This window comes from Oncorhynchus kisutch, linkage group LG4 (genome assembly GCF_002021735.2).
Source record: "Oncorhynchus kisutch isolate 150728-3 linkage group LG4, Okis_V2, whole genome shotgun sequence".
Taxonomy (NCBI): domain Eukaryota; kingdom Metazoa; phylum Chordata; class Actinopteri; order Salmoniformes; family Salmonidae; genus Oncorhynchus; species Oncorhynchus kisutch.
In genome coordinates this window covers 1,928,068-1,946,524 of record NC_034177.2, presented here as the reverse complement: position 1 = coordinate 1,946,524, position 18,457 = coordinate 1,928,068, and the positions used below count along the sequence as shown (strand labels likewise).

The window sequence follows — 18,457 nt, the reverse complement described above, 5'->3', positions numbered from 1 at the left end:
GTAACACCAGGTATTGTTATAGACCAGCTCCTTGGTTGTAACACCAGGTATTGTTATAGACCAGCTCCTTGGTTGTAACACCAGGTATTGTTATAGACCAGCTCCTTGGTTGTAACACCAGGTATTGTTATAGACCAGCTCCTTGGTTGTAACACCAGGTATTGTTATAGACCAGCTCCTTGGTTGTAACACCAGGTATTGTTATAGACCAGCTCCTTGGTTGTAACACCAGGTATTGTTATAGACCAGCTCCTTGGTTGTAACACCAGGTATTGTTATAGACCAACTCCTTGGTTGTATGGAACAAGCACGTCTGTCAGATAAGAGGGAGCAAGGCCGTGAACTTCAGTGCTTTTAAAAGTAAAATGTGGTCGTCTCACCCAAGCTACCTTAAGATGAATGTAAGGTTGCTCTGTACGAGCGAGTCTGATAAATGACTAACATGTCAAATCAATAAGACCCATACCTTCAGACACTTGGTGGCCGCCACAACGCCCTCGTCGTCGTTTACCAGACTGTCGCTGACGTTGCTGATCACCTTAATAATGTTAATAACAACACATGTGATTAGTATAACATCATTTCGCGGTACTTTTTCCACCTGCTGTATCCTGTGCTGTTTATTTTGAGATAGAGCATTGATTCCTCTGTAATGAATAGTTCTAGGTAGGGTAGAAACAAAACGAATGATAGAGCATTGATTCCTCTGTAATGAATAGTTCTAGGTAGGGCAGAAACGGATGTACATAAAACATTGAATGTAAAAGTGACTACTGAAGGTAACTGCGTATTCTGTACAATTCAGTCTGGTCGACTGTGAGCATGAATTAAATAACGTAACGGTAACGTTACCGTGTAGGTGATGAGCTGCTGAAAGGTCTCCATCATACGTCTGATGTGCTCTACACTGTACTGAGACCACAGGCACGTCAGCTTGGCCAGGGCAGGCAGAGGGAGTTTACTCATGCACTTACAGAACAGAGGCATGGCCATCTCCAGGTACTCTGGGCTGTGGAGGCTGCTGTTCTCCATCACGATGATGAAGATGTTTAGGTAGTCTGGGTTGGTGTCGTACACGTCTAGATAGGTTAGATCCAGCTCTACGTTGGGAGTTAGGTAGACCAGGGCGTTGAGGAAGGCCGATTCCATCTTCTCGTTGGAGAGGAGTCTGTTGTACACTCTCCTCACAGCTTCTATGTCCACTGAGACCTCCACAGGACCCAGTCTGTTCTCCGTCGATCCCGTCGCTCCCTCCATGGACGCCGAGGCCTCTGATTCCTGCTCCATGGCGGTGGTTCTCTCCTTGTCGTCCTCGTCCTTGTCCTCATCTTTGGCCTGGTGGGTCTTACGCTGCTCCTTGGTGTTGGGGTGCTGCTCCTTGGTGTTGGGGTGCTGCTCCTTGGTGTTGGGGTGCTGCTCCTTGTCTTTCCTGAAGCTCTGCACCAGCCCGTCAGTGCTGGAGAAGATCCTCCCGATGACTCGGATCAGAGGAGAGTAGTCCTTCTTCCCCTCACAGATACTCAGGATCTCATACACCTTCTCCTCGGTCAGGTAATGCACCTCTGGACACAGATATAACAGAGAAAAATAGTGAGCAACCATTTTAATCTCTCAAAAATGAATGGACTATTGAATAGCATGAATGGAGAAAAGGTTTGTGTCTGCGTCCCTACATACTGCAGCACCACCTTCCCTACATACCGCGTCCCACCCTACATACCGCGGCACCGTCTTCCCTACATACCGCGGCACCGCCTGCCCTACATACCGCGCCCCACCCTAGATACCGCGTCCCACGCGGCACCATATTCCCTACATACCGCGTCCCACCCTACATACCGCGGCACCGCCTTCCCTACATACCGCGGCACCGCCTGCCCTACATACCGCGTCCCAACCTACATACCGCGTCCCACGCGGCACCATATTCCCTACATACCGTGTCCCACCCTACATACCGCGGCACCGCCTTCCCTACATACCGCGGCACCGCCTTCCCTACATACCGCGGCACCGCCTGCCTACATACCGCGGCACCGCCTGCCCTACATACCGCGGCACCGCCTGCCCTACATACCGCGGCACCGCCTGCCCTACATACCGCGCCCCACCCTAGATACCGCGTCCCACGCGGCACCATATTCCCTACATACCGCGTCCCACCCTACATACCGCGGCACCGCCTTCCCTACATACCGCGTCCCAACCTACATACCGCGTCCCACGCGGCACCATATTCCCTACATACCGTGTCCCACCCTACATACCGCGGCACCGCCTTCCCTACATACCGCGGCACCGCCTGCCTACATACCGCGGCACCGCCTGCCCTACATACCGCGGCACCGCCTGCCCTACATACCGCGGCACCGCCTGCCCTACATATCGCGTCCCACCCTACATACCGCGGCGCCGTCCGCCCTACATACCGCGGCGCCGTCCGCCCTACACACCGCGGCGCCGCCCGCCCTACATACCGCGGCGCCGCCCGCCCTACAGGGCTTTTGACCAGAGCCCCTATACAGGGCTTTTGACCAGAGCCCCTATACAGGGCTTTTGACCAGAGCCCCTATACAGGGCTTTTGACCAGAGCCCCTATACAGGGCTTTTGACCAGAGCCCCTATACAGGGCTTTTGACCAGAGCCCCTATACAGGGCTTTTGACCAGAGCCCCTATACAGGGCTTTTGACCAGAGCCCCTATACAGGCCTTTTGACCAGAGCCCCTATACAGGCCTTTTGACCAGAGCCCCTATACAGGCCTTTTGACCAGAGCCCCTATACAGGCCTTTTGACCAGAGCCCCTATACAGGCCTTTTGACCAGAGCCCCTATACAGGCCTTTTGACCAGAGCCCCTATACAGGCCTTTTGACCAGAGCCCCTATACAGGCCTTTTGACCAGAGCCCCTATACAGGCCTTTTGACCAGAGCCCCTATACAGGCCTTTTGACCAGAGCCCCTATACAGGCCTTTTGACCAGAGCCCCTATACAGGCCTTTTGACCAGAGCCCCTATACAGGCCTTTTGACCAGAGCCCCTATACAGGCCTTTTGACCAGAGCCCCTATACAGGCCTTTTGACCAGAGCCCCTATACAGGCCTTTTGACCAGAGCCCCTATACAGGGCTTTCGACCAGAGCCCCTATACAGGGCTTTCGGAAAGTATTCAGACCCCTTGACTTAATCTACATTGTTACGTTACAGCCTGATTCTAAAACTGATCGTTTTTTTCCCACCTCGATCTACACACATGATGACGAAGCAAAAACAGCTCTTTAGAAATGTTTGCAAATGTATTAAAAATAAAACAGAAATATGACATTTACTTTAAGTATTCAGACGCATTACTCAGTACTTTGTTGAAGCACCTTTGGCAGCGATTACAGCCTAGAGTCTTCTTGGATATGACACTACAAGCTTGGCACATCTGTATTTGGGGAGTTTCTCCCATTCTTCTCTGCAGATCCTCTCAAGCCCTGTCAGGTTGGATGGGGAACGTTGCTGCACAGCTATTTTCAGGTCTCTCCAGAGATGTTCGATCGGGTGCAAGTGCGGGCTCTGGCTGGGCCAGTAAAGGACATTCAGAAACTTGCCGAAGCCACTCCTGTGTTGTCTTGACTGTGTGCTTAGGATCGTTGTCCTGTTAGGTGAACCTTCGTCTCAGTCAGAGTCTGGGTTTTTATCTCAAGGATCTGTATGTACTTTGCTATATTCACCTTTCCCTCAATCCTGCTGCTGAAAAACATCCCCACAGCATGATGTTGCCACCAACATGCTTCACCGTAGGGATGGTTTGGCCAGGTGATGAGCGGTGCCTGATGCTTGGCATTCAGGCCAAATAATTCAATCTTGGGTTCATCAGACCAGAGAATCTTGTTTCATGGTCTGAGCGTCTTTTAGGTGCCTTTTGGAAAACTCCTAGCGGGATTCTCATGTGCCTTTTACTGAGGAGTGGCTTCCGTCTGGCCACTCTACCATAAAGGCCTGATTTGTGGAGTGCTGCAGAGATGGTTGTCCTTCTGGAAGGTTCTCCCATCTCCACAGAGGAACGCTGGAGCTCTGTCAGAGTGACCATCGGGTTCTTGGTCACCTCCCCAAGGCCTTTTGCTCCCGATTGCGTAGTTTGACTGGGCGGTCAGCTCAAAGAGTCTTGGTGGTTCAAAACCTCTTCAATTTAAGAATGATTGAAGGTCCCCAATAACACAGTGGCTTCAATGCTGCAGAAATGTTTTGGTACCCTTCCCCAGATCTGTGCCTCGACACAATCCTGTCGCTGAGCTCTACGGACAATTTCTTCGACATGGCTTGTATTTTGCTCTGACATGCACCGTCAACTGTGGGATATATATATATATATATATATATATACACACAGGTGTTTGCCTTTCCAAATCATGTCCAATCAATTGAATTTACCACAGGTGGACTCCAGTGAAGTTGTAGAAACATCTCAAGGACGATCAATGGAAACAGGAAAAACCAGAGTTCAATTTCAAGTCTCATAACAAAGGGTGTGAATACTTAAATAAATAAGGTGTTTTAAAAAAAATATATATACATTTGCCAACTTCTCTAGAATCCTGTTTTCACTGTCATTATGGAGTATCGATGTCACGAACCTCCCTGAAGAGGGTGCCTCTTCCTGTTCGGGCGGGGCTCGGCGGTCGTCGTCACTGGCCTATTAGCTGCCATCGATTCCTTTTCCGTTTGTGTTGGTTATTGGTTCATTGGGTACACCTGTTTTGTATTAGGGTTTGTTTGTAGGGTATTTAAGGGCACTCTGCGCCTGATTCCACCCACTACTCATAGTTATTCGTAACAATCGAGCTTAGATCGATGAGGAAAACAATTTATCTAATCAATTTTATAACAAGGCTGTAACGTAACAAAATGTATAAAAAGTGAAGGGGTCTGAATACTTTCTGAATGCATCGTATGCATTTCAATCAAATTGAAATCAATTTCATGTGTATTGAATTGAGTTCTATTTTGCAAATTGTAGACTAGGCCTACTGTCTGAATATTTTTCAAGGTGGGTAACAACATGTGTGCAATGATGTGCTGAGTCTTGATTCAGTGCATTATTATAGAGTATTGGAATAAATCGTCTCAATCTTTTCAGCCATGGGTGGTAATATCTCTCTAGGAGCTGATCCATCGTCAGTATTGTGGAATAATTCTAATGTTGAGGTAAGACTGGAAAGGGAGAACTCTGATCCGAGAGACGTTCTTTCCATCCCACCAGTATCGACACGATGCCTCAATGTGACGCACTTAGTGAACGTTCCCTCTGTGTGCCGTTTTGGGAAACGCATGTTACACCTTCGGCCGTTGTAGGAAATACGCTTCGTTAAAAGACACTCGCAAGCGCTATCGCTATCGGGAAACCGGGCCCTGGTCAAAAGTAGAGGATTATATAGGGCCCTGGTCAAAAGTAGAGGATTATATAGGGCCCTGGTCAAAAGTAGAGGATTATATAGGGCCCTGGTCAAAAGTAGAGGATTATATAGGGCCATGGTCAAAAGTAGAGGATTATATAGGGAAGAGGGAGCCATCTGGGATACACAGTGTTTACCTCTGAAGTCCTCCCTAGGGGGAAACAGGTTGTCTGTCATCTTCCCGTGGCAGTCGCCCAATAAGGCAGGTTGTGTGTCCTCGGCACTGTTGTTGTCAGGGAAGGCAGCGGAGGGGTGAAGGTCACACAGTTTGGTGTTAATTTTATAGAGCTCCAGGGCTCTGATGGCCGCCGCGTTGTGATCCAGCGGTTGAAAACCAAGACACGAAGCACACAACTCATTCGTGCAGGCCCCATTTCCACAGCCCTCTGTTAACTGGCGAAAGTAGCGCTCAATTAGATGCTTTGCAGCCGCTCTCTTCCTGTACAGGACATTCAAACAGGAAGTGACAAGTTTTTAGTATGACAACCACCGAAAAGGAAGCTTGCTCCCCACAGAACTAACATTGTCATTTCAGCAAGCCGTGACACCCACCACCTCCAATTAATCTGACATTGTTTCTGTCGTTAGAAATGGATATGATTAGCATTCCTGCAACATTATTTCTCAGAGATTAAATTGACTGCACCTAAATGTATAGGATTCATATAATCTTCAATAAAATGTAGTACCTAACATCCAATTTGGACCCAACTTTTTTCTAACAATGAGTTAGAACATGAAGAATTTAAATAAAATGGTCAAACGTCAATTTATATGAGTCCTATAAATCTAAAAAAATTGACAACTTGGGTGCAATCAATTATCTTCATTTTCAACTCAAATTATATTTCAACAAAACAATGCAGCAGGAACGCTAATCTGATCTGTTCTTCCTAATCTGATCTGTTCCTCCTAATCTGATCTGTTCCTCCTAATCTGATCTGTTCCTCCTAATCTGATCTGTTCCTCCTAATCTGATCTGTTCCTCCTAATCTGATCTGTTCCTCCTAATCTGATCTGTTCCTCCTAATCTGATCTGTTCCTCCTAATCTGATCTGTTCCTCCTAATCTGATCTGTTCCTCCTAATCTGATCTGTTCTTCCTAATCTGATCTGTTCCTCCTAATCTGATCTGTTCCTCCTAATCTGATCTGTTCCTCCTAATCTGATCTGTTCCTCCTAATCTGATCTGTTCTTCCTAATCTGATCTGTTCCTCCTAATCTGATCTGTTCCTCCTAATCTGATCTGTTCCTCCTAATCTGATCTGTTCCTCCTAATCTGATCTGTTCCTCCTAATCTGATCTGTTCCTCCTAATCTGATCCTCCTAATCTGATCTGTTCTTCCTAATCTGATCTGTTCCTCCTAATCTGATCTGTTCCTCCTAATCTGATCTGTTTCTCCTAATCTGATCTGTTCCTCCTAATCTGATCTGTTCCTCCTAATCTGATCTGTTCCTCCTAATCTGATCTGTTCCTCCTAATCTGATCTGTTCCTCCTAATCTGATCTGTTCTTCCTAATCTGATCTGTTCCTCCTAATCTGATCTGTTCCTCCTAATCTGATCTGTTCCTCCTAATCTGATCTGTTCCTCCTAATCTGATCTGTTCCTCCTAATCTGATCTGTTCCTCCTAATCTGATCTGTTCTTCCTAATCTGATCTGTTCCTCCTAATCTGATCTGTTCCTCCTAATCTGATCTGTTCCTCCTAATCTGATCTGTTCTTCCTAATCTGATCTGTTCTTCCTAATCTGATCTGTTCCTCCTAATCTGATCTGTTCCTCCTAATCTGATCTGTTCCTCCTAATCTGATCCGTTCCTCCTAATCTGATCTGTTCCTCCTAATCTGATCTGTTCCTCCTAATCTGATCTGTTCCTCCTAATCTGATCTGTTCCTCCTAATCTGATCTGTTCCTCCTAATCTGATCTGTTCCTCCTAATCTGATCTGTTCCTCCTAATCTGATCTGTTCCTCCTAATCTGATCTGTTCCTCCTAATCTGATCTGTTCCTCCTAATCTGATCTGTTCCTCCTAATCTGATCTGTTCCTCCTAATCTGATCTGTTCCTCCTAATCTGATCTGTTCTTCCTAATCTGATCTGTTCCTCCTAATCTGATCTGTTCCTCCTAATCTGAGCTGTTCCTCCTAATCTGATCTGTGCCTCCTAATCTGATCTGTTCTTCCAAATCTGATCTGTTCCTCCTAATCTGATCTGTTCTTCCAAATCTGATCTGTTCTTCCTAATCTGATCTGTTCTTCCAAATCTGATCTGTTCCTCCTAATCTGATCTGTTCCTCCTAATCTGATCTGTTCCTCCTAATCTGATCTGTTCCTCCTAATCTGATCTGTTCCTCCTAATCTGATCTGTTCCTCCTAATCTGATCTGTTCCTCCTAATCTGATCTGTTTCTTACAATTTCAGAACAATCTGAGACGGTGGGTGTCAAACTCCTCTTTGTGCTTTTTTGAGGTGGAACGACCTCGGAACGACCCCCATAACAGAGAGGATTCATTATATTTACAATTTTGTTTAAAAAGCACAACAACAAAAAAACAATAAAAACAGTAAGAATAAACATGCAACAACTATGGACGTACTAATCATGAGATAAAAATCACAGCATTACATGCATTTGGACTAAAATGGAGACCGTCTACAATTTAGCTCCCATGTTGCCAATTGGTCCATGCCAAAAATGATGACACGTTAAAAATTTTTTTTTTTCAACTGTGAATCACCATGGTGACAAGTCATATCAAATCAGCATGGCGATATCTAGCCTTACATGTTCAGTCCAAATAGCACTAAGAGAATAATTGTGGCTCCGTGGTTAATATGGGACATGGGTATTGGCAGTAGTAACATTCCTGTACCTCTCACTTACATTCGGCTTGTTTTCACGTCCTCTGATGTAGGCAACGGTCTGAAACAAGACGGGAGGATGTTAACAAACTAACCTTTGATTTAAAAACGTTATATATACATATGAGGCTTCTGAAGGACTGTCTAAATACAAGTTCATAACTAGGCCAAACGAATAAGCAGCTATATAGGAGGATAACTACTTCATATTCACTTGCTGTCTTCGACATGGTCAGTCACTCGGGATATGGCTACTGCTGCCTAGAGGCTACAGGACACGATGTCAACAAGCTCCTTCCATTTGTTGTTACATTTCAGAATCAGCTGGTTACATTGATGTCATGTAACACATCAGCTAGTCAGACAGGCACTTCTTTACCTCTCTAGAGGGCAACTAGTCAGAGAGACACTTCTTTACCTCTCTAGAGGGCAGCTAGAGGGAAACTAGAGGGCAGCTAGTCAGACAGACACTTCTTTACATCTCACGTGTGTGTCACCACAGCAGCAGCTAGAGGGCAGCTAGTCAGACAGACACTTATTTACCTCTCTAGAGGGCAACTAGAGGAGAAGAATAAATACATGATGCTAGTTCGAGGTGAGCAAAGTGAAACCTACCCAGAAGATACCAAACCTGCCATTACGCTTGTTTAAATTGAGCTGGGAACGCAATCATGGTTACATTAAGACACCATGGAGCCGGTGTGAGATATGGGTTGGAAAATGTACCTCAACGCAGGGATGGGACACTGAACTCAATTTGGACCTTTATCCACACTGCTCCATGGAGAAGAAATACTGCTAGTGTTCCTGGAAAACTGCCCCTTTCATCTTCATGCTAACTAGCAGTAGCCACCGCAGCCAATTAGGAATGTCAGTGTCAGCCAATCAGCTCCTTCATTGTTCAACGTGATGCAAATAATGTAAATTTGAATAATGATTTAGTCTAGTTATTGTCTAAATTACAAAAACAGTTTAGTTTAGTCAACTAAGTGCCCTTTCATTTGTTACATAACATTTGTAGTGCCTCATGAACCTATAGTAAACACAAACATACAGTGGGGCAAAAAAGTATTTAGTCGGCCACCAATTGTGCAAGTTCTCCCACTTAAAAAGATGAGAGGCCTGTAATTTTCATCATAGGTACACTTAGGTCACATTGTAGGATTTGAAAAGCACACAATCTCTCCAAAAACTATTGTCCATTCCACTTAGAATATATATATATATATTTTTTTTTAAATTAGCGATAGTTTTTTCTGGGTCTCTTTAGTCAAGGGCAGTTTTCCCTGAACACTATTTCAATCTTCTAGATGTATCAGTGTGGATAAAGGTCAAATTTGGAGTGAAGTGGCATATCCCATTCCCGCATCGAGGTATGTTTTCCAACCCATATCTCACGCCGGCTCCACGGTGTCAATGGAACCACGATTGCATTCTGACCCCAGTGCAGCTCAGAAAAGCATATTTATGGTCAATCCGTACACAGTTACTGAGAGGCGGCCTCTGCAGAGTCAGGACATACCATACTTCTGGCGGTCGCAGAGCTCGTGTAGGAGAAGTGAGTTTGTGTTTATACGGACAAACTGCCCCCACTTACCGTCAACCAATCAAGGCGCATGGTGATGCGGGAGGCGCGGAACTGGATTTTGGTATCTGCGAGCCTACGGAGGCTCCGCAATTGCGGCAAATCAAATCAAATTTTATTTGTCACATACATGGTTAGCAGATTTGAATGCGAGTGTAGCAAAATGCTTGTGCTTCTAGTTCCGACAATGCAGTAATAACCAACGAGTAATCTAACCTAACAATACACACCCTCCGTACGGAACCTCCAGAACACATGGCCAGGTATAAAGCATAAAATGGCTTTGTGTGAACTAGCGTAACATTAGGGTCACCTATTTCTTGCAAAGTGAAACCCAGGATATCGAGAGCTTTGGGACTATAGCATTCAATCTGCATTCAAATTGTTTTATGGAGTTGTTGACATACTTTTTTTCTACTGTGTTATTGACTTAATTAATTGTTTACTCCATGTGTAACTCTGTGTTGTCTGTTCACACTGCTATGCTTTATCTTGGCCAGGTCGCAGTTGCAAATGAGAACTTGTTCTCAACTAGCCTACCTGGTTAAATAAAGGTGAAAAAAAAATAAACATAGCCTTGTTCTGTCCAACGTTCTCTACCTCAACCGATGACTGCTAAATACTTGACCCTTTCTGCATTAAATATTGTGACTCATCACATATGCTACTGCAATGGTTTACTGTTGGTCATTTTATTGCTAGTTATATGCAAATACACTACATGACCAAAAGTATGTGGACACGTGCCTGTCAAACGTTTCATTCCAAAATCATGAGCATTAATATGGAGTTGGTCCCCCCTTTTGCTGTTATAACAGTCTTCAGTCTACTGCGAAATCTTTCCACTAGATGTTGGAACATTGCTGAGGGGACTTGATTCCATTCAGCCACAAGAGCATTAGTGAGATTGGGCACGGATGTTGGGTGATTAGGCCTGGCTCATAGTCAGGGTTCCAATTCATCCCAAAGGTGTTCGATGGGGTTGATGTCAGGGCTTTGTGCAGGCCAATCAAGTTCTTCCACACCGATCTCGACAAACCATTTCTGTATGGACCTCGCTTTGTGCACGGGGGGCATTGTCATGCTGAGACAGGAAAGGGCCTTCCCCAAACTGTTGTCACAAAGTTGGAAGCACAGAATCATCTAGAATGTCATTGTATGCTGTAGCGTTAAGATTTCCCTTCACTGTAACTAAGGGGCCCGAACCATGAAAAACAGACCCAGACCATTATTCCTCCTCCACCAAACTTTACAGTTGTCCCTATACAGGTACGTTCTCCTGGCCAAACCCAGGTTCATCTGACGGAGTGCCAGATGGTGATGCGGGAGAGTCCAATGGCGGCGGGTTTTACACCAATCCAGCCGACGCTTGGCATTGCGGATTGGGGATCTTAGGCGTATGTGCGGCTGCTCAGCCATGGAAACCTATTTCATTAAGCCCCCGACGGACAGTTATTGTGTTGACATTGCTTCCAGAGGCAGTTTGGAACTTGGTAGTGAGTGTTGGAACTGAGGACAGACTATATGTAAGTGTTAAAGCATTCAGCGGTCCCTTTCTGTGAGCTTGTGTGGCCTTCAGTATGGCCATTCTACTGCCAATGTTTTCCTACAGATCGCATGGCTGTGTGCTCATTTTTATACACCGGTCAGCAACGGGTGAACCTGAATCCCCTAACTTGATGTCCAGATTATTCTGCTATGTAAAGATAGACCCGTATAGTCACAAGCACTTAATATGCCAAAGTGGACAAGTAAAAACCACTGCAAATGTGTATTTTGGCGATCTTTAGACATTCTGCTCATGCAATCGCGTCCTCGCCCTTTAGAGACAAGATTGCAGTCCAATAATATCCCCGGTGTTAGTTAGATAGATATTGTATGCTACCGACCTGTGAGTGCTGTCCCAGTCATGCAGGGCGGACTGTGTGTCTGTCTGTGGCAGAATCAGCTTTCCTTCGACAGTCTTGCTCTCATATCTTATGCACTCACCTACTATTTACGATTCGAACAGATGTTCTGCGTGCCGAATGTTAAGGTACAACTTTTTGGCCTGCTAAACTCCCGGGTCACAAAACATACTCGACCATTTTGTGTCAACACGGAGTTGTATCCCGGCATGCAGCGATGGTGATCCTAAAACAACTCAACCAAAGACAGTGCAGTTAGAGATATTAGAGAGATGATGCCAAAGGAATCCCATTGGGCAGTGAATGGGGAAATGGCAGACTGTCGACCAATCGCGTTCACGTCACGCGGTTGCTAAACTAAAAGTCAGGCTTTGAATCGAGAAACCTGGCTATTTCCCCTCTAAAGTACACTATTCGAAAGCTATATGATATCGTGGAAAATATTTATAATGCTGTACTTCCTTGTTCACGATATTCTTGTTAAATGTTGCGTTTTTGATCGACGCCCAATTAACTCCCATTCACTATTGCATGGGCAATTTAAACAATGCACGACGACGCATGGGCAACGTACACAATGACCAATACAATCATTTCCATGGAGTTTCCCATCTCCTCTAAAGTATCTCTGGGATAGGGTTTAGGGAATGGACGTCCCGAGGATCCCGTATAGCACATGTCACCACGTCACGATGACACAATAGATTGTATTTGGATTATATTTAACAGAAACGTTTTAAAATATTTCATTTGGAATAAATGAACGAAAAAAATAAAATAATTGTGCACCTTATCTTTGTAAGAAAATAGGTGAGAAAGCTAAAATAAAAACATAAATAAAATCCTAAATAAAATACAATAGAGACAGAATAGATATCCAAATCAAAACAACATCCTTATTGAGCAGCAGATGGCAGTGGTTATTAGAGTCCTCAGCAGCAGATGGCAGTGGTTATTAGAGTCCTGAGCAGCAGATGGCAGTGGTTATTAGAGTTCTGAGCAGCAGATGGCAGGCAGTGGTTATTAGAGTCCTGAGCAGCAGATGGCAGTGGTTATTAGAGTCCTGAGCAGCAGATGGCAGTGGTTATTAGAGTCATGAGCAGTAGATGGCAGTGGTTATTACAGTCCTGAGCAGCAGATGGCAGTGGTTATTAGAGTCCTGAGCAGCAGATGGCAGTGGTCATTAGAGTTCTGAGCAGCAGTACATCAGTCTGAGTAGAATATAATATAGTATAATAGAAAGGTATAATGTTTATAGTATATTTGTCAAGGATGTCAAATCAAATCAAATGTTATTGTTCACATACACATGGTTAGCAGATGTTAATGCGAGTGTAGCGAAATGCTTTTGCTTCAAGTTCCGACAGTGCAGTAATATCTAACAAGTAATCTAACTATTTCACAACAACTACCTTATACACACAAGTGTAAAGGAATGAATAAGATTATGTACATATAAATATATAGATGAGCGATGGCCGAATGGCATAGGCAAGGTGCAGTAGATGGTATAGAGTACAGTATATATATATGAGATGAGTAATGTAGGTTATGTAAACATTATATTAAGTGGCATTGTTTAAAGTGGCTAGTGATACATGTATTACATAAAGATGGCAAGATGCAGTAGATGGTATAGAGTACAGTATATACATATGAGATGAGTAATGTAGGGTATGTAAACATTATATAAAGTGGCATTTTTTAAAGTGACTAGTGATACATTTATTACATCCAATTTTTAATTATTAAGTGGCAAGAGATTTGAGTCAGTATGTTGGCAGCAGCCACTCAATGTTAGTGATGGCTGTTTAACAGTCTGATGGCCTTGAGATAGAAGCAGTTTTTCAGTCTCTCAGTCCCAGCTTTGATGCACCTGTGCTGACCTCGCCTTCTGGATGATAGCTTAGTGGCTCGGGTGGTTATTGTCCTTGATGATCTTTATGGCCTTCCAGTGACATCAGGTGGTGTTGGTGTCCTGGAGGAAGGTAGTTTGCCCCCGGTGATGCGTTGTTGTCTACCGAAGGTAACTCCTCTCCCTGTTCGGGAGGTTTACTTGCCGGCCACCGATCCCTTTTTCCTTTTCTGTTTGTTCTGTCTGTGTTCCTTTTTCATTTGCATTCATTTCTGTGTGTATATCGGGCACCTGTTGCCTGCCTTAGTTCGTGCGGGATTAAGCATGTGTGTATTTGCGCTAGATTATCTTTGATGTTTGTTGTTTTCACTATTACGCACGTGTATGTAAAGTGTCGGAACTGTGTTTGTTCCTCCATGCGTTTGCACGAGTTTCTGAATATCAAAAGCATAGTTTTTGGATTTTCGTTTGTGCCATTTTTGTATTGGTGAACTATATGATTAAACACGCTTCTCAGACATCCCTGCTCTCCTGCGCTTGACTCCTACACCTCTCACCGGGATACACCTTATCACAGTTGTGCAGACCTCACTACCCTCAGTATCCACATGTTTAAGTCTGGATACTGTTGTAATAGATCAGCTGAGACGGTAGGTATTGGTCTGTGTATATCAGAGTGTGTATTTTTTATTTTACTAGGCAAGTCAATTAAGAACAAATTCTTATTTACAATGACGGCCTACCCTGGACGACGCTGGGCCTATTGTGCGCCACGCTATGGGACTCCCAATCACGGCCGTCTGTGATACAGCCTGGATTCAAACCAGGGACTGTAGTGACACCTCTTGCACTGAGACTGCCTTAGACCATCTCAGATGAGATGAGCTGAACAACAGAAGGTGTCAGGATGGTCTCCAAGATGGGGTAGCAGTTGGACGTGTGTCTTGTCCCGTCCTGTCCCATGTATATATCATTTTCTTCTTATATTTTAATCTCAATTTCCATCTACGGACAGAATATATTCTCCTGAAACCCGCATCACCCAATGTGGTATTTTTATACATTAGAAGGGGAACCTCCTTCAGAAGCTAGCCAGATAACTAGCTAGTAGCTAGTAGTCAGTTAGCTACTGCTAGCAGTCCACACCGTTAACTCGGACATCAGCCAGCCTCAACCAGGTCAATTCCTGCCAGTCAGCACAGTGCGATATCAACCCAGAGCATATCGGACTGCTTTTTCTCTAACCACATCTCCAGATTCCTACCGCAAGCTCTGAACCTTTACACCGGATCATCGCAGCTGGCTAGCTGCTATCTGACTGGCTACTCCTGGCTAACGTCTCCATCCTAAAGCAAGCACCAGTTAGCCTGGAGCTAACCTCGAGCTAGGCCCATATCCCGGCTAGCCAAAGAGGTCCAACAGCCAATTATTGGGGGAAAATACCTCTTTTGCCAATTGGCCCAGACCCTTTACTGCTGACACGGAGCCCCGCCGATCCATCACCACTGGTCTGCCGACGTAACCATCCGAGGTGGTCTCAACAGGCTCTTCCGTTGCGATGTCTCCAGATGCCCATCCGCTTGCTGGCTGAATCGCAGTGTCTCCAGTTCACCTAGCGTAGCAGTGACGGAATTTGGCTCCCTGACTCATTTTGTGCTACCCAATGGACCCTATGATCACTCGGCTACACATGCCTCTCCCTAAGGTCAATATGCCTTGTCTATTGCTGTTTTGGTTAGGGATTATTGTCTTACTTCACTGTGGAGCCCCTAGCCTTGCCCAATATGCCTTAGATAGCCCTTTTGTTCCACCCCCCACACATGCAGTGACCTCACCTGGCTTAACTGGTGCCTGTACATTATTTCGTGAATCTATTCTTCCACGCTGTTCCGAACGCACTAGACGACCTGATCTTATAGCCTTTAGCTGTACCCTTATCCTACTCCTCCCTCTGTTCCTCTTGTGATGTAGAGGTTAACCCAGGTCCTGCAGCCCCTAGCACCACTCCCATTCCCCAGGCGGTCTCATTTGTTGACTTCTGTAACCGTGAAAGCCATGGTTTCATGCATGTTAACATTAGAAGCCTCCTCCCTAAGTTTGTTTTATTCACTGCTTTAGCACACTCCGCCAACCCTGATATCCTAGCCATGTCTGAATCCTGGCTTAGGAAGGCCACCAAAAATCCTGAAATTTCCCTCCCTAATGTCACACCCTGACCATAGTTTGCTTTGTATGTTTCTATGTTTTGTTTGGTCAGGGTGTGATCTGGGCATTCTATGTTGTGTGTCTAGTTTGTCTATTTCTATGTTTGGCCTGATATGGTTCTCAATCAGAGGCAGGTGTTAGTCATTGTCTCTGATTGGGAACCATATTTAGGTAGCCTGTTTTGTGTTGGGTTTTGTGGGTGGTTGTTTCCTGTCTTTGTGTTTGTTGCACCAGATAGGGCTGTTTCGGTTTTTCCACGTTTATTGTTTTGTATTATGTTCATGTTTAGTTTTCTTATTAAAAAACATTAACTTCAACCACGTTGCATTTTGGTCCGCCTCTCCTTCCCAAGAGGAAAGCCGTAACAGAACCACCCACCAAAACAGGACCAAGCAGCGTGGTAACGGGCAACAGCAACAGCGGCGCAAAGAGGAATGGACATGGGAGGACGAATTGGACGGTAAAGGACCTTGGGCACAGCTAGGAGAATATCGGAGAGGCGCTGGCGGAGAGCGGAGAGGCGCTGGTATGAGGAGGCAGCACGGCGGCGTGGATGGAAGCCCGAGAGTCAGCCCCAAAAATCTCTTGGAGGGGGGCACACAGGAAGTGTGGCGAAGCCAGGTAGGAGACCTGCGCCAACTTCCTGTGCTTACCGGAGGGCGAGAGAGACAGGCACCGTGTTATGCTGTGGAATGCACGGTGTCCCCAGTGCGGGTGCATAGCCCGGTGCGGTACATACCAGCTCCGCGTAGAGTGGGCATCGAGCCAAGTGCCATGAAGCCGGCTCTACGCATCTGGTCTCCAGTGCGTCTCCTTGGGCCAGCTTACATGGCACCATCCTTGCGCATGGTGTCCCCGGTTCGCCTGCATAGCCCAGTGCGGGCTATTCCACCTCGCCGCACTGGCAGGGCGACCGGGAGCATTCAACCAGGTAAGGTTGGGAAGGCTCGGTGCTCAAGAGCTCCAGTGCGCATGCACGGTCCGGTCTATCCGGTACCACCTCCACGCACCAGCCCTCCGGTGGCAGGCCCCCGCACCAGGCTGTCTCTCCATCTCATCCCTACAGGTGCTCCCGCCTGTCCAGTGCTGCCGGAGCCTTCCTCCTCTCCAGCACTGCCGGAGTCTCCCGCCTGTCCAGCGTTGCCGGAACCTTCCTCTCCAGCGCTGCCGGAGTCTCCAGTCTGCCCAGCGCCGCCTGAGCTACCCGTCTGCCCAGCGCCATCAGAGCCGCCAGTCTGCAAGGAGCCGCCAGTGCCGCTAGTCAGCCAGGAGCCGCCAGTGCCGCCAGTCTGCAAGGAGCCCGCCAGTGCCGCCAGTCTGCCAGGAGCCGCCAGTGCCACCAGTCTGCCAGGAGCCGCCAGTGCCGCCAGTCTGCCAGGAGCCGCCAGTCAGCTAGGCGCCGCCAGTGCCGCCAGTCAGCTAGGCGCCGCCAGTGCCGCCAGTCAGCCAGGAGCCGCCAGTGCCGCCAGTCAGCCAGGAGCCGCCAGTGCCGCCAGTCAGCCAGGAGCCGCCCGTCAGCCAGGATCTGCCAGAGCCACCAGTCAGCCAGGATCTGCCAGAGCCGCCATTCAGCCAGGATCTGCCAGAGCCGCCATTCAGCCAGGCTCTGCCAGAGCCGCCAGTCAGCCAGGATCTGCCAGAGTCGTCAGCCAGTACGGAGCTGCCCCTCTGTCCCGAGCTGCCCCTCTGTCCCGAGCTGCCCCTCTGTCCCGAGCTGCCCCTCAGTCCAGTGGGGTCATTTAGAAGGGTCGCCGTGGTTAGGAGGCCACGGAAGCGGACAATGTGGCGGACTAAGACTATGGTGAGGTGGGGGCCACGTCCAGCACCAGAGCCACCACCGCGGACAGATGCCCACCCAGACCCTCCCCAATAGGTTCAGGTTTTACGGACGGATTCCGCACCTTGGGTGGGGGGGGGTTACTATCACACCCTGACCATAGTTATTAAAAATCATGAACTTCAACCACGTTCTGTCATACTATCCAGGTCTGTGCCCAAACAATTCGAGCTTCTACTTTTAAAAATCCACCTTTCCAGAAACAAGTCTCAGCGTTGAAGCTTGTTATCGACCCCCTTCAGCCCCCAGCTGTGCCCTGGAAACCATATGTGAATTTATTGCCCCCATCTATCTTCAGAGTTCGTTCTGTTAGGTGACCTGAACTAGGATGTGCTTAACACCCCGGCCATCCTACAATCTAAGCTAGATGCCCTCAATGAACCTACCCCAGGTACAACCATAAATCCATAACCATGGGCACCCTCTTAGATATCATCCTGACCAACTTTCCCTGTAAATACACCTCTGCTGTTTTCAACCAGGATCTCAGCGAACACTGCCTCATTGCCTGCGTTTTTTGATGGGTCCGCTGTTTAACGACCACCCCTCATCACTGTCAAACGTTTCCTAAAACACTTCAGCTTCACTTCCTTTCTAATCGACCTGGCCCGGGTATCCTGGGATGGAGGAAGATATTGACCTCATCCCATCAGTAGAGGATGCCTGGTTGCTCTTTAAAAGTGCTTTCCTCACCATTTTAAATAAGCATACCCCATTCAAAATATGTAGAAATAAGAACAGATATAGCCCTTGGTTCACCCCAGACTGGACT

General features: G+C 46.7%; 1 protein-coding gene across 7 annotated transcripts in view; it reads right to left on the bottom strand.

Annotated features, from left to right (window-relative positions):
* Nucleotides 1-12,039, bottom strand: part of LOC109878840 (ubiquitin-protein ligase E3A) — a 39,304-nt gene extending 27,265 nt beyond the window's left edge. Inside the window, exons 1-5 of one of the 7 annotated variants that reach the window (XM_031822281.1) lie at nucleotides 11,771-12,039; nucleotides 8,308-8,357; nucleotides 5,575-5,876; nucleotides 853-1,562; nucleotides 467-538 (exon numbers count right to left, since the gene is read on the bottom strand). In XM_031822281.1, coding sequence (XP_031678141.1) covers nucleotides 467-538; nucleotides 853-1,562; nucleotides 5,575-5,614 — 822 coding nt within the window. In that variant the 5' untranslated portion in view covers nucleotides 5,615-5,876; nucleotides 8,308-8,357; nucleotides 11,771-12,039. The remainder of the gene's footprint in view (nucleotides 1-466; nucleotides 539-852; nucleotides 1,563-5,574; nucleotides 5,877-8,307; nucleotides 8,358-11,770) is intronic. The other 6 variants (XM_031822283.1, XM_031822279.1, XM_031822282.1 and 3 more) reach the window with 6 other exon arrangements.
* Between the last annotated feature and the right edge of the window lie 6,418 nt (nucleotides 12,040-18,457).